This window comes from Sylvia atricapilla, chromosome 9, assembly GCF_009819655.1.
Source record: "Sylvia atricapilla isolate bSylAtr1 chromosome 9, bSylAtr1.pri, whole genome shotgun sequence".
In the NCBI taxonomy this organism is placed as follows: domain Eukaryota; kingdom Metazoa; phylum Chordata; class Aves; order Passeriformes; family Sylviidae; genus Sylvia; species Sylvia atricapilla.
The window spans coordinates 10,219,166-10,231,460 of NC_089148.1; the positions used below are offsets into that span (position 1 = coordinate 10,219,166).

Below are 12,295 nucleotides of genomic sequence, written 5' to 3' on the forward strand. Positions count from 1 at the left end.
TTGGCTACTTTTGCCTGATGTTCTTGTTTATGGATCATAGACCCCAAACCATTTTCTTGATGAAATCTGTCCTCTCTCCTTGGATCTATTTATCATGGCTGGGTGCCATGGGAAGCCTCCCGTGGTGGGGGGAGATGCTGGTCCTGTCTCCTGAGGGTTCAGCTTCAAATTTGGCACTCTGCCCTCATTCCTCCATATAGAAATGATCCTCCCTAGCGTGGAGTTCTTTATTATTAGTTCCAGTTTTACTGTTCTTGGGCTTTTTTCTGCCCACCTTCCCACCTTTGTTGACAGTGCACATTTTAATCGCAAAAAAATGCCAATAAATGCATGAATGAATAACTTCATGATCCAAATGTATGAATAAAATTAAATGAATGAGTGAAATGTCCTGAAAATAGTAATTTCAGTAGGCTTTGAGGCTTTTTAAAAAAGCTCTTTTTAGTCTTAACCAAACCTCTCAACAGGGTCTTTTACTTCAATTTTATACTGATAATAGCTGTATCTTTAACTTATTGCAAGGTGGGGAAGACCATACCCGATGGTTGCTGGGGATTTTTTAGCTGCTATGATTTTATTTCTTGTTGCTAACAGATCTTCCACTACTTTTTTTTTATTTTATTTTAAATGACAGGAATAATCACTTGCTCTTGTTTGTGCCGTGAATTGGGAGGGGGTCAAATTCATCTCAGGTGTCAGCAGGCACAGCTTTATCAAAACCCACACAACATTTCCCAGCTCTGGATGTGCAAAGAGTTTGTGCTCATGGGGTGGTGTGTGTGCTCTGAGCCCCTGTGCCGGATGAGTTGGGGAAATACGATTGTTTTCCCTTAGGAAATGCCCTTTTTTATTCGCTCATCAAAGATTTATTTTATTTATGTTGTTTATTATGCAACTCTGTGCGTGTGCATGTGGAAATCTCCACGTTACTGTTTTGTGTTCAAGCACAGACCTTGGAGGGGGACATTGGGGGAGCACATAGGGTGGGTACCTCCATATTTCAGACACAGGACATCCCAAGCGGTTGGGATGCTCCCGTGTTGTTTTTCCAGGAAAGCCTTCACAGAAGAACTTTAACTTGGAGCAGTAATTTAGGCAGGGAGCACAAAGATGAGAGGAAGATTCTCTTTTTGAAAAGTCATTCTGGGAGGATTAATTCAGTGTTGCTCCTTTTCTCAGCATGTTTTAAACATCAGTGGAACGACTGGATTCTTAAAAGGAAGGCCTTTTTCCAAGAATAAAGTTTATTTCATACATTTTTTTGTGTGTGTTCCCAGTGCATGGCTAAAAGCATGGACTTCAAGCCCTCTCCACAGTCTGTATTGCAAGATGTGGAAACCAAGGCACAGTAGCCCTGGGCTCTGTGCGTCTTTCTCTGCCATCTGGGGTTGATGTAAATGACATGTTGGGTGACAGGAGAGGACCCCTGAGCAAGATGAGATCAGGGCTAGAGACTTCCAACTTCCCATCTCATGCCTGAGTCAGGATATGGTCCCTATTGCTTCTGGCAGCAGGCAGGGGTACATTTATTGGGTTTTTTTGGTTGCTGTTGCTAGGAGTTTTGCTGCTTGTTTGAGCAGAAAGTGTTAGGTCTGTGGTGTGCTCGCTGCCAGTTCTGCCCTACTTCTGTCCTGAGGGAAGGAGGAGAAGATAGGGAGAGGAGCAGGGAGCTGGAGTGCCCCTGGAAGCCAAGCAGCGATGAGTGAAACCAAGCTTGGTGATCAGTTGGAGCATCAGGATGCCTGTTGGGGAACCTGTCGGGAAGGAAGAAAACTGCTGCTGACGGGGTCAGTCCAGCTTGGGATGAGCTTCCCTGAGTTAAACCCCAGGAGTGACTGAGGCTTTCCTGTCCCCATTGTGTCTCCTGCAGTGCTGAGCATCCGGGGGGCGCAGGAGGAGGAGCCCACGGACCCGCAGCTGATGAGGTTAGACAACATGCTCCTGGCCGAGGGGGTGGCGGGCCCCGAGAAAGGAGGGGGCTCGGCCGCCGCTGCCGCCGCCGCCGCCGCGTCCGGAGGAGCCGGCTCCGACAACTCGGTGGAGCACTCTGACTACAGAGCCAAACTCTCCCAGATCCGACAGATCTACCACACGGAGCTGGAGAAGTACGAGCAGGTAACAGGCTCCTTCGTGGCGGTGCTGGTGGGAGCAGAGCAGCGGGAGAGCGGTGCCGGGATCTGCGCAGTCCCCATCGCTGCTGACATCCCCTGTTAGGCAGTGTAGGGGCAAAGGGGTGCTGGAGTAATGACACCGTGCTTTTTTTAGGGTTGGGAGGGTCGGGGTTTTATGCTGGGACATGGCATGAGAATAGTCTTGGCATGGGTTGTCCCTTGGATTTTTTCACTTTTCACTCCTTCCCTGATATCTCACCCAGAATTGGCCCTATGGAGGAAAAGGCCTCTCTAACATGCTGGCCTCTGATGCTGGACAGTGATGACAACTGTCCAAGCAAGACTTGAATCAGAATCTTCCGTGAATATATTTTCTGCTTGAAAAGTGTTTTTTCCAGGGAAAACCAATCTTTTTTCTTGTAGTAAATTACTCTCAAAAGACAAAAACTACTTGGGTCATGAACACAGCTATTGGTAACATTGACAATTGCATGAAGAGCTTTGCAGGCCAGCGCTCAAAAACAGTTCCTTTCAAGTGCTTCCAGATGTTTTGCAGACCTCTCTTGGCTGCTGTGCACCTTGCCCTTGTGGTTTCTACCCCAAGGTTATGGCTTATGGATGTGGGCAAGAAGGCATCACCTCTTTGGGTGCAGGACAAGCTCCACTGCCAGGGGCCAGGTGGGCTTTCAGATCTCTGGTTTAGAGCCAGTAAACGCCTCCATTTTTCCTGGCTAGCTGGATGTGTGGTGGGGCTGTGTCACCCCCATGGCCACATTGGCCAAGCTGAGGGAAGGGTGCCCCAGGGTTAGAGCTGGAGTCAGGGTGGGCTCTGGTAATGGAGCAGCCAAGCAGAATCATGCCATGAGAGGCATTTTGGCAGAGCCTTAGGGCATGCAGGGAGTAGGAAGAGGGCTGCTTGGAAGGATGACCTTTGGTGGCTGTCTTCAGCCCTTGTTATCACTCCTTGAGGCACAGAGACAGGAAGGAGCCTCAGCCATCCCACATGGGTGAGAGTGGGGAGCACATCATGTTTCAGGCTGAAGTGGGGTCATGAGAGACCTCATGTCCTCTGCTACCCAAGTCCAAGGAGAGGCCCTTGGCACACTCAGGGACAGGCTTCAGGGAAGGACCTTCTGCTTCTTCCTCCACTTGACCAGAAGTTTTGTTAGTTTGATATTCTGATTCTGGTTTTGCTTCGCTTTTGCTACTCAAAGAGACACCCTGGTGAGAGCAGCCTTTAGCCTTTAGCCACATCTTTCTTCCTCAGAACCCACTGACAGGGTTTGGTTCTGCCACTGAGTGGCTTTGCAAGTGATTGTGCTGGTCCCAATCTCTCGTGCCATCACCCACAGTCCTGCAAGGCTCAGGGATTTTCCACCTCCTTCCCACTCTTTCCAATCCAGCTATTGGGAGCTCAGCCCTGGCTTCTCAGTCTGGCTGCTGCTGGGTCAGCACGGCACTCAGTGGTGATTTTGCCTTTATTGCTCTTTATTTCATGCCAAGAGGAGATGATCTGAAATTGCTGGGGTGTCTGGGAGCAATGAGAGGCCCAGCTGAGAGCTGTGACAGCCAGCACTCACGCTGAGAGATGGGAGTCAGCAGTTGGACTTGGGATGGGCAGTTGGAGGGGCTCTCCTGGCCTTGGGGATATCTCCTTGTTGGCTCTGAGCCATGGTGGGAATTCAGCTTGGAAGGGTGGGGTAAGACACAGCAAGTCAAGCCCATGTCACCAGTCCACAAATCCAGTGTTTCTTTCCCCTGCCAGCTCCTTTTTCCCCATCATGGGGTGGGAGCTGCAGACACTGTCCCCAGAGCAGCCACTCACATCCTAGGAGCACCAAAGTCTTCTCCAGCCGTCGCTGTCCAAGTGCTGCCCCTGGTTTTTGGGGCTTGGTTCTGGGAATCAGAGGATTCCATCACGTCAGTGAGTTGCTCGTGGGGATGAAGGAGAGGGAAGTGACGTGGCCTTGTTCTAGCCTCAAAATCCCTCCCTTGTGCCCTGGCTCTTCTCGCTGCCCTGTCCTCACAGCACAGCATGGGGACAGCAGGAGCAGCCAGACAGTGCTGTGCCAGCAGCAAACTAATTGGGGTTGTTACCTGCTTGCCCTTATTTGTCAGAGCTCCTGCCTCACTCAGGCTTAATTATTACCCTTATTTACTTCTTACCTGATGTGCCAAGAGCACGGAGCAGGGCCATGTCTGTCTGGGAGCTGCTCCTGTGAAGCGCAAGGGGCTCTGCAGGACACATGGTGGGGCTGCAGGAGGAGGGGCAGTGGGTCATAAGGTTCATGGTCCTTCTTCGATAAACCTATGGCTCCTCCTGTCACAACTAAGAAAACAGTGGCTGGGACTCATGCTTTACATGAATCCTAAGGCTTCATCTACCCCAGCTCCATCCATGATCCTCCTGAGAGCAAAGAAATCAGCTCCTGTCTTTACCAGCATGTTTGTTGGGAGTCTCTCCCGCCCTGTGCTTGGCAGACCAGCAAAATTTCTCTGTCTGATGCCTGTTTCAGGCTTAGCTAGAAACAGAGGCCAGACAAAGTTAAAAGGATAAAAGCAGATATATTTAATGAAGTGCCTTCAGGTACATTAAGGACAGATGAAGCCTCCCCAAAGGGCTGCGCCCAAAATGGCCCATGGTCACGAATTTTTCAGATATAAATTTGGTCTTTTTGCATGTCAGGGGTTAATTCTCCAGCTGCAGCTTCAGGTAGTGAAGTCATATACCCCCAGTTTGCTACCTTCCCAATTCACTTTTGTATATACTTTCTGGGGCCTGAGGCAGAGGATATCCTTGGATCTCAGGCCTAGAGGGGTTGTTTTGTCTGACCAAAATGTGAAGAGAGCTTACTAACACTCTATATGGAGTTCAGAGTTACACACTAATGCAGTACATGATCTGAAAAATATGAAAGTAGAAATCTTCAGACATCATCCCCTGAGCACCAGCACATTCTTGCTCTGAAAAACCCCAGCCAGTGAGGCCTGCCCTCACATCTCTGTCCCGTCCTTGACGCCGCCGAATGACCTTCCCATCCCGGGGTTTCTTTTGCTTTTCCTGCCATCCCAGGCATGCAACGAGTTCACCACCCACGTGATGAACCTTCTGCGTGAGCAGAGCCGGACCCGGCCCATCTCGCCCAAGGAGATCGAGCGGATGGTGAGCATCATCCACCGCAAGTTCAGCTCCATCCAGATGCAGCTGAAGCAGAGCACGTGCGAAGCCGTCATGATCCTGCGCTCACGGTTCCTGGACGCACGGTGAGCCCGCCACTCCGAACCTTCCCGCGGTGTCCTGAGGGTCTGGGAGGGGTGCTGCTTGGCCTTGTTGGTGCTGGAGTAAGCTGAGGGCCAGCTGAAGGGCCATGTCTTGAGCCAGAGGGGGTTTTTGCCATCTTTATCTCTTAGTTGTCTGTGGCTCAGCGAGGGAGGGGACTGCGGTTCAAACCATCTGTACCTTGAGAGTTGCACATCCTGGTTTTGCTGTGGCAGAGGGAAGTCCTGTGGCATATTGCAACAAGCCTCTGTGGTGAAAACATGCACTTCAGTTAGGGATAAAAGTTTATCCTCCAGGCCATCCTGTCCCCTCTAGACTCACATTTTTTCCCCACTGTTTTTATTGTCCCAGATTTTCAAATTGCTGTATAATTATTTCGTTTCCCAAGCTGGTTAGGTGCAGACTGCGACTTGGGCTGTAGCTTGCAATGGGGAGGAGAGGCAGCTACATCAGGGGTACAAGGAAAGAGATGGCAGACAAGTAATAATGCCTAGGTGTGAATGGAACAGACTTCTCCAAGGATTTATCCAGCTCTGCTTCCTCAGCACAGAGCTTTGCAGAGCAGCACTGATGTCTTTGGTCATGACAGCCAGGTGTCAGGAGTCACCTTCCCAGGTGGAGGAGCTGGATGCCAGTTTTCAGGCTCAGCTGTAAGCTGGAGGACACAGTGATATATTTGAGATGCAGACTTGCTTGCTTTGAAAGGTGCTGAGAGAGCAGTCACCAGCAAGGGGCAGATAAGAAGCTTCTAGCCATGAGTCTTACTCCATGCTCAGAGAAGCAGAGGGGGGAGGGAGGAACGTGGGAAACTCAAGAGTATCTAAAATTGCATTCTATTTCTGGATCCCTGGTGCTCATTCCCTTTCCTTTTCCTTCTATTTTCCCTTCTTTCTTCACATGAAGGCGGAAGAGACGAAACTTCAATAAGCAAGCCACGGAAATCCTGAATGAGTATTTCTATTCCCATCTCAGCAACCCTTATCCCAGTGAGGAAGCCAAAGAAGAGCTAGCCAAGAAATGCGGCATCACAGTCTCACAGGTGAGAGAGCCCAAAGCCTGGGCTGGTGGGAGACCTCAGCGTGGGGATGGGTATTCCAGACCTCAGACCAGTCAGCCATGTCCAGTGTTCAGCGTTTAATTATCAAATCAGTTTAGTGCAAGTTAGTGAGAGTGGGTGGGAGTGCAGATGGCACTTGCAGATTGAAACCATGGATGGAAAAAGGGAAGTCTGAGAGCAGATTTAGGAGGTATGAAGGCTCCATGGAGCAGTGTGTGCAGCCAAGGTGTTGACAACACAGAAATGATGTGGCAGCATTCAGAGGGGCAAAGTCTCCTCAAGGAATTAGTGCTGGCCTGGCCTGCAAGAAAAGCTTGTTTGATCTGAAAGCCCTTTCTTCAAGGGATTAAAAGCAGTAGGAAGAGTTGTGCAGGTTTTTGCTTGATAAGATAGAATGGACAAGTCCTCGTGGGAAGGATCTGGGTATAACTGTTACAGTTTGTGCTCAGTGAGGGTGGAATTTCTCAGGGTCGTTTCTCTCAGTCATTACCCTTGTGCTGCAGAACATGACATCTCCCTGACTTGCACATCCCTCAGAACATGGTGGTTAGTAAAGACAAAATGAATGATTTCCATATGTTCAAGGAAGCCACATAGTTCCTGGAGTCTGCAGGTTTGACCTGGGAGCTGCTGTGATTTGTGAGGAGCGCAGTCAGCCCTTGAAATGTTCTGCCATACATTGCTCAAACCTGCCCTTCTTTATTTCCTCTCTTTTTGGAGCAAGCTGTGTGATTGAGAGCCAGTCTCTGTGGCCTGTGGTAGGCTTGTCCTCACATGGGCTTAGCAGCCCCTCTAGGCTTCCGTGGCATTCCCTGTCTTGGGCTGTTTCCCAGCCCCAGGCACATGCCTGCTCGTCACTTGAGTAAACTGCAGACAGCAGTAGCATCTGGTGTCCTTGTGGGAGCGTGTCTGCCTTCAGCAGGAGCAGCAGCATCCAGGGGTAGGTGTCATCACCGTGCTGAGTGCCTGCTGAGTGACTCCAACCGCCTCCCCTGGGCTGGAAGACCCAAACGCTGCTTCTTCCCAGAGTTACCTACAGGAGACAGCACATATTGGCTTAAGTAAAGCTCCAGCTGTCCCAGTGCATCCCCTCTCACTTCTAATTCATCTGTTCACACTTACAACTTCTCCTTTGCAAAGACAAAATGCCCAGGAGGAATGCTGCGCCTAGGAGGTGTTTCTGAGCGTGCTGCATCGAGGCTGCTTTGTGCCTGTCTCCAGGATCTGCCTCCCTTCTTCATCCAAATAAGGCAGAAACAAACACACATCCAGGTCTGAGACTGAGTGGAAGCACAGGTCCCATGCGTGTAAGTCATGAGCAGAGTTGATGTGAACTCAGAGTTCTGACCAGATTAGGCAGGTGCTTCACAGATTTTAAAATGCAGATAGGTTGTGGTGGCTGTTTATTCCAGCCCCCTGCCCTGTGGTGCTCAGAGTGCACCCAGGTTGTGAAGCCAGAAGAGCAGTCATGAGGAGATGTCCGTGTGGAAAGATCATGAAGGGGCACATGGTCACTAGTGAGAAAGCTGTACCAAGAGGTAGAATGGAGCTCCTTGCCAACAGCACCAGCCCCTGGTGGTGGCATCAAAATGTTTGCTCCCAGATCTGGGCTGGGTGCTGAGCTGATCTAAGCCTCTACAGGTTGTATTTTCTCTTTCCTGCTCTGTAGGGTTAGATATCTGGAGCTCAATACTCATTAAATTGGTGGATAAAGCCACTTCTGTGTGGAAGTTGCTGAATGCTCTAATAGCACTGCAAATAGAAAGCTGCACAGGAATAAAAGCTCATGGGTTTCAGTTATCAACACGCAAGCCCAAGCAATTTCCCTAAGATAAGGAAAAAATCATGAGCTTCAAAGGATGAACATCCATTATTGTTTTCTGTGTCTTTGGTGCTTGCTCAGTTTATTTGGAAGAGGGAGCGCTCATGTTCTTGCTCACCAGCAAAGGTGAGAATGTCCTTGGAATCTCACTGAAGGGGTTTGTCTTGCTATCTCAAAATTGCAGCTCCAAGCAATTCTAGGAGTGTTGGAGCTTTTCTGGAGAGCTGCAGCATCCTCCCCATTTGCCTATTTCCTTTATCCTGATAAGCTCTCAAACAAAATCATTAGTGGCTGGAAGTTGTCTCCTGCTTGGAGTCGTGTACAGACATTACCCTGATTGTCTGTCTTCAGTGCTGATGAAAAAGGAGCTGAGAGTTGCTTCTCAAGCTGTAGGGTTGAATCTTTGAAATTGTCTTCTCTGAAATAGTTCAGTGTGAGGTAGTACCCATGAGTGAACAGGAATATCAACAGCATGTCTCTGGGCAAACACAGTGGAAACATCTTCTACCCCTTCCCAAGGCACACACTTCTTTGCTGGGACCAAAGTTGGGTTTCGGGACAGGTTTGTGCTCCTTCTCCATCCTTCCCCTGAAGTTCCTGGTTCATGCAGTGGCTCGTGCTAAACCTTGCAAAGCTGAGCTCAGCCGGGTGAAGAGCATTCACTTCTGGTTTTGTGCCCTGATTCCCCTCAGATGGATCGAAAGAGAGCTTTGGTGATACTGTGACAGTTTTGCGTGTCATCCAGGCCCAGTCTGTTCCCCAAGTGTTCTCCCTCAGAGCTGTGGTGGTAATCAGGGCATCTGTCCCATCAAAGGGATACTGGGGAGGAGGCAAGTGAAAATGACACATACCTGTTCTGAAATTGTACAATTTCAGGGTCATTTGACTTGGTCAAATGTTTGAATCCATCTTAAGATTGTCATGTTCATTTGAATCCATCTTAAGATTTTTGTGGGGTCTAGTGGTTCCTGTGGAGGATCCCATCTATAGCAGAACCAGCTACACCCACACAAACACAGTGCTCCCAAGGGGGTTCCCATCACCCTTCCTGGGCTTGGTGTAGCACACACCTTGGGTGGAAGGTGCTAGGAAAACTGGGGAGTGGGAAAGAATCTGCACTGCTTCAGCTGACCTAATCCACCTTCCTCACGCAGGTGCACTTGGCAAAGCTGAAACCTTAATGTCCTTGTCTTCTCTTGAACTCACTCTAGGTATCAAACTGGTTTGGAAATAAGAGAATCCGGTACAAGAAGAACATAGGTAAATTTCAAGAGGAAGCCAATATTTATGCTGCCAAAACGGCTGTCACGGCTACCAATGTGTCAGCCCATGGAAGCCAGGCTAACTCACCCTCAACTCCCAATTCAGCTGGTTAGTTTTTATTTTTCTTTTATTTTGGGTTGTTAGTGTTCGTTTTTTTGTTTGTTCTCCTAATCTCTCTCTTGTTTTCTCCCTCTGGTTATTTCGAGTTTTATTCTCTGGGTCTCGTTTGCTCACTTTTGTGGTCTTAAAAAAAAGGAAAAAGGGTTTGGTTTGGTGGGTTTTTCGGGGGGTGATACTTTATTTACTTTGCTTTTTTCTCCCTATTTTCTCCTGTTTTTTTTCCTTCTTCCCCTCCCTGTTCTGATTTTTGTTGGAAAAAAGGATGTGATCAGACCTTGTGACTGGTGGTACTGTGGTGGGGCTTATATGCATGGTCGGTAAACACAGAACCAGAAAAGTGGTCCACAAACCGTTGCTTGCTTTTCGGGGGGGAGAAGAAAAAAGTAATAGAAAAGTTATTGTGTAATGATTTTATTTCAATGGGGCTAGAAGCATGAGTGATCCTAATGGATAAACCCCAGCATTTCTGAGATATCCTAGCTCATGCCATTTTGGGGGTTGTTTTGGGTAAATTTTTATCCTTTGATTTTCTTTCTGTTGTGGTTATCTCTTTGATTGCTTACATGACAGTGTCTGGATCACATGCTAGAGTGTGCTGTGTGTGAATTTTATTTTCCTTTTGTGTCAGTGCAATCCAGAGAAATTAATGGGTCATTCCCTTCCCTTTCCCCTTACCTTCCCATTTGCTGTGGTTTCCATTTGTTTGTTTTGAGAGTCAAAGGCACAGAGCACTTTGCCCAGATTTCAACTCCTCTGCTAGAGAATGATGCTCAGTTCATGCGTGGTGCCTGCTGCAAGGTTGGCCAACCCGAAAATGGTCAGGGGCTGTGGATCCAAGAGCAATGGAAAATTGGGATTTGTTTGCAAGGAGAGGGAAAAAATAACTTAATGGGTGCCATTTGTAATCCATTCAAATATCTGTGTGCCTGTTTTCTTTTTAGGGGTGGAAGGGAGAATGGGAATGTGCCACTCTTGAGCCTTTGTGCTGAGTGTCTGCTCACAGTGCCCTTCCCTGGGAATGGGATGCTTGGTGTTTTCAGAGAGGCAGAAAAGGAGCAAAGAGGATGGTGGGCAGCAGGATGTTACACAGACCATGCAGATGCTGGCTGCCATCAGGACATGCCTCTGTAGTGAGCACAACCCTGCCTCTGTGGATATCAGAGGAATCACACTCCAGAAACACCCCTGGCTTTGAAGGAGTTGAGTGGAAGGTGGAGAGCCATGGGTCAAACAAAGGGAGGAAGCAGTGACATGGGTCTCTGGCTGGAACAATCTCTCCCACTTCCTCTTTGCCCAAGGCTGTCTGCTCTGGCTCAGGTGCTCTGAGGGCTTTGGTGGATGCAGCAGAAATCTGCAGAAACAGTCTGCAGCAGTTTTGTTTGTTTGGTTTTTTTTTTGGTTTGGGGATTTTTGTTCCCTTCCCGTTCTCTCAACTGATGAAGATTTAACTGCATTTTCAAAAATGTCGTTCTTTCCAAAGAGCTCACACAAAATACATGGTCAGGTGGGCTCTCCTGATGTTAACAGCCCCTGTAGAAAAGGCTATAAGAAATTTTGCTGGAGAGGGCAGAACTGTGTGTGTTGAGGGAGAGGCCTGCTGCCTTGTGATGCTGATGTGCAGCCCACATCAGTCTGGACCAAAGAGATGCAGTTTTCCTTCTTTTCCTCTTTCTTCAGCTGGAGTCAGATCCAAAGGTCTGGAATAGCAAGGGAACAGCTTCAAATTGCCTGAGTGGGTTTGGATCTGGGCTGCATGTAGGAGAACAAGCATTTTCTCAGTGCCTGACCAGTTAAATAGTGCTCCAGAGCAAGGCTGTTTCCTCGTCTTCCCCACAGGCAGTAACATGGTTGTTTCAGAGATAAATTGGCCAGTGCCCTGCAGTTAACAGCTGAGATAATCCCTGGATAACACTGCGCTTTCAAGAAAGGACAAACAGTCCTGTTATTAACAGGGAAAACTTGAGCTCCTGGGTCCTCTTTGTGGCTCTCTTGTCTGCAGTCTGGAGTCATTGACCTCTTTTCACGTGCCTGAAGTGTCAGCGGTGCTAAAGCAGTGTGAGGGGAGCTTGCAGACCACAGAGATCCTTCTTCTCCTTAGAAATAAAGTGTTCCTAGCCTGGCCCCGTTCCCACACCCTGCCTGTAATGCTGCAACAGTGGCAGAGCAGCAGGGAGGCCCCAGTTGCTCTGGGTCAGCTGATATGGGTGTCCTGGTAGGTCCTCTCCTGAGAAGACAACTGGAATTGCGTGAGATTTTTATCTCCTGACAGTTGAGATCCTCCCAGCTGAACCACACAGATGTAACAGCTCAGTCAAGTGTCCCTGCACTGGCACATTTTGGGACAAAGACAAGTCCTGAGGACATCATGTGGTCTCCCCTGCTTCAGGTCATCCTGTAGGTCCCAGCAGCAAGAAGCACATCTGTACATACTAGGTCTGAAATACCTGTCTGAGAGAGATTGGGACAGTTGTGTCCAGGACCATGAGCCATCAGATGTGCTGAATTCTCCAGGGACAATCATGGAAGCTGATGAAGAGGTGAAGAACTAAGATGGCCAATGTCTCTCCTTTTACACCATGGACTTCTTTCTGTTCCCAGATCATTGGCTGAAGCTTTGGTGAGGAAGTAGTCTGAACAAAGAT

The 12,295-nt window shown here is 48.7% G+C and overlaps 1 protein-coding gene across 3 annotated transcripts in view; it reads left to right on the forward strand.

The window, feature by feature from the left end:
- Window positions 1-12,295, forward strand: part of PBX1 (PBX homeobox 1) — a 127,065-nt gene that overhangs the window by 99,614 nt on the left and 15,156 nt on the right. For all 3 annotated transcript variants that reach the window (XM_066324774.1, XM_066324776.1, XM_066324775.1), the window contains exons 3-6: window positions 1,871-2,115; window positions 5,185-5,375; window positions 6,295-6,430; window positions 9,482-9,641. In XM_066324774.1, the coding sequence (XP_066180871.1) occupies window positions 1,871-2,115; window positions 5,185-5,375; window positions 6,295-6,430; window positions 9,482-9,641 (732 nt within the window). The remainder of the gene's footprint in view (window positions 1-1,870; window positions 2,116-5,184; window positions 5,376-6,294; window positions 6,431-9,481; window positions 9,642-12,295) is intronic.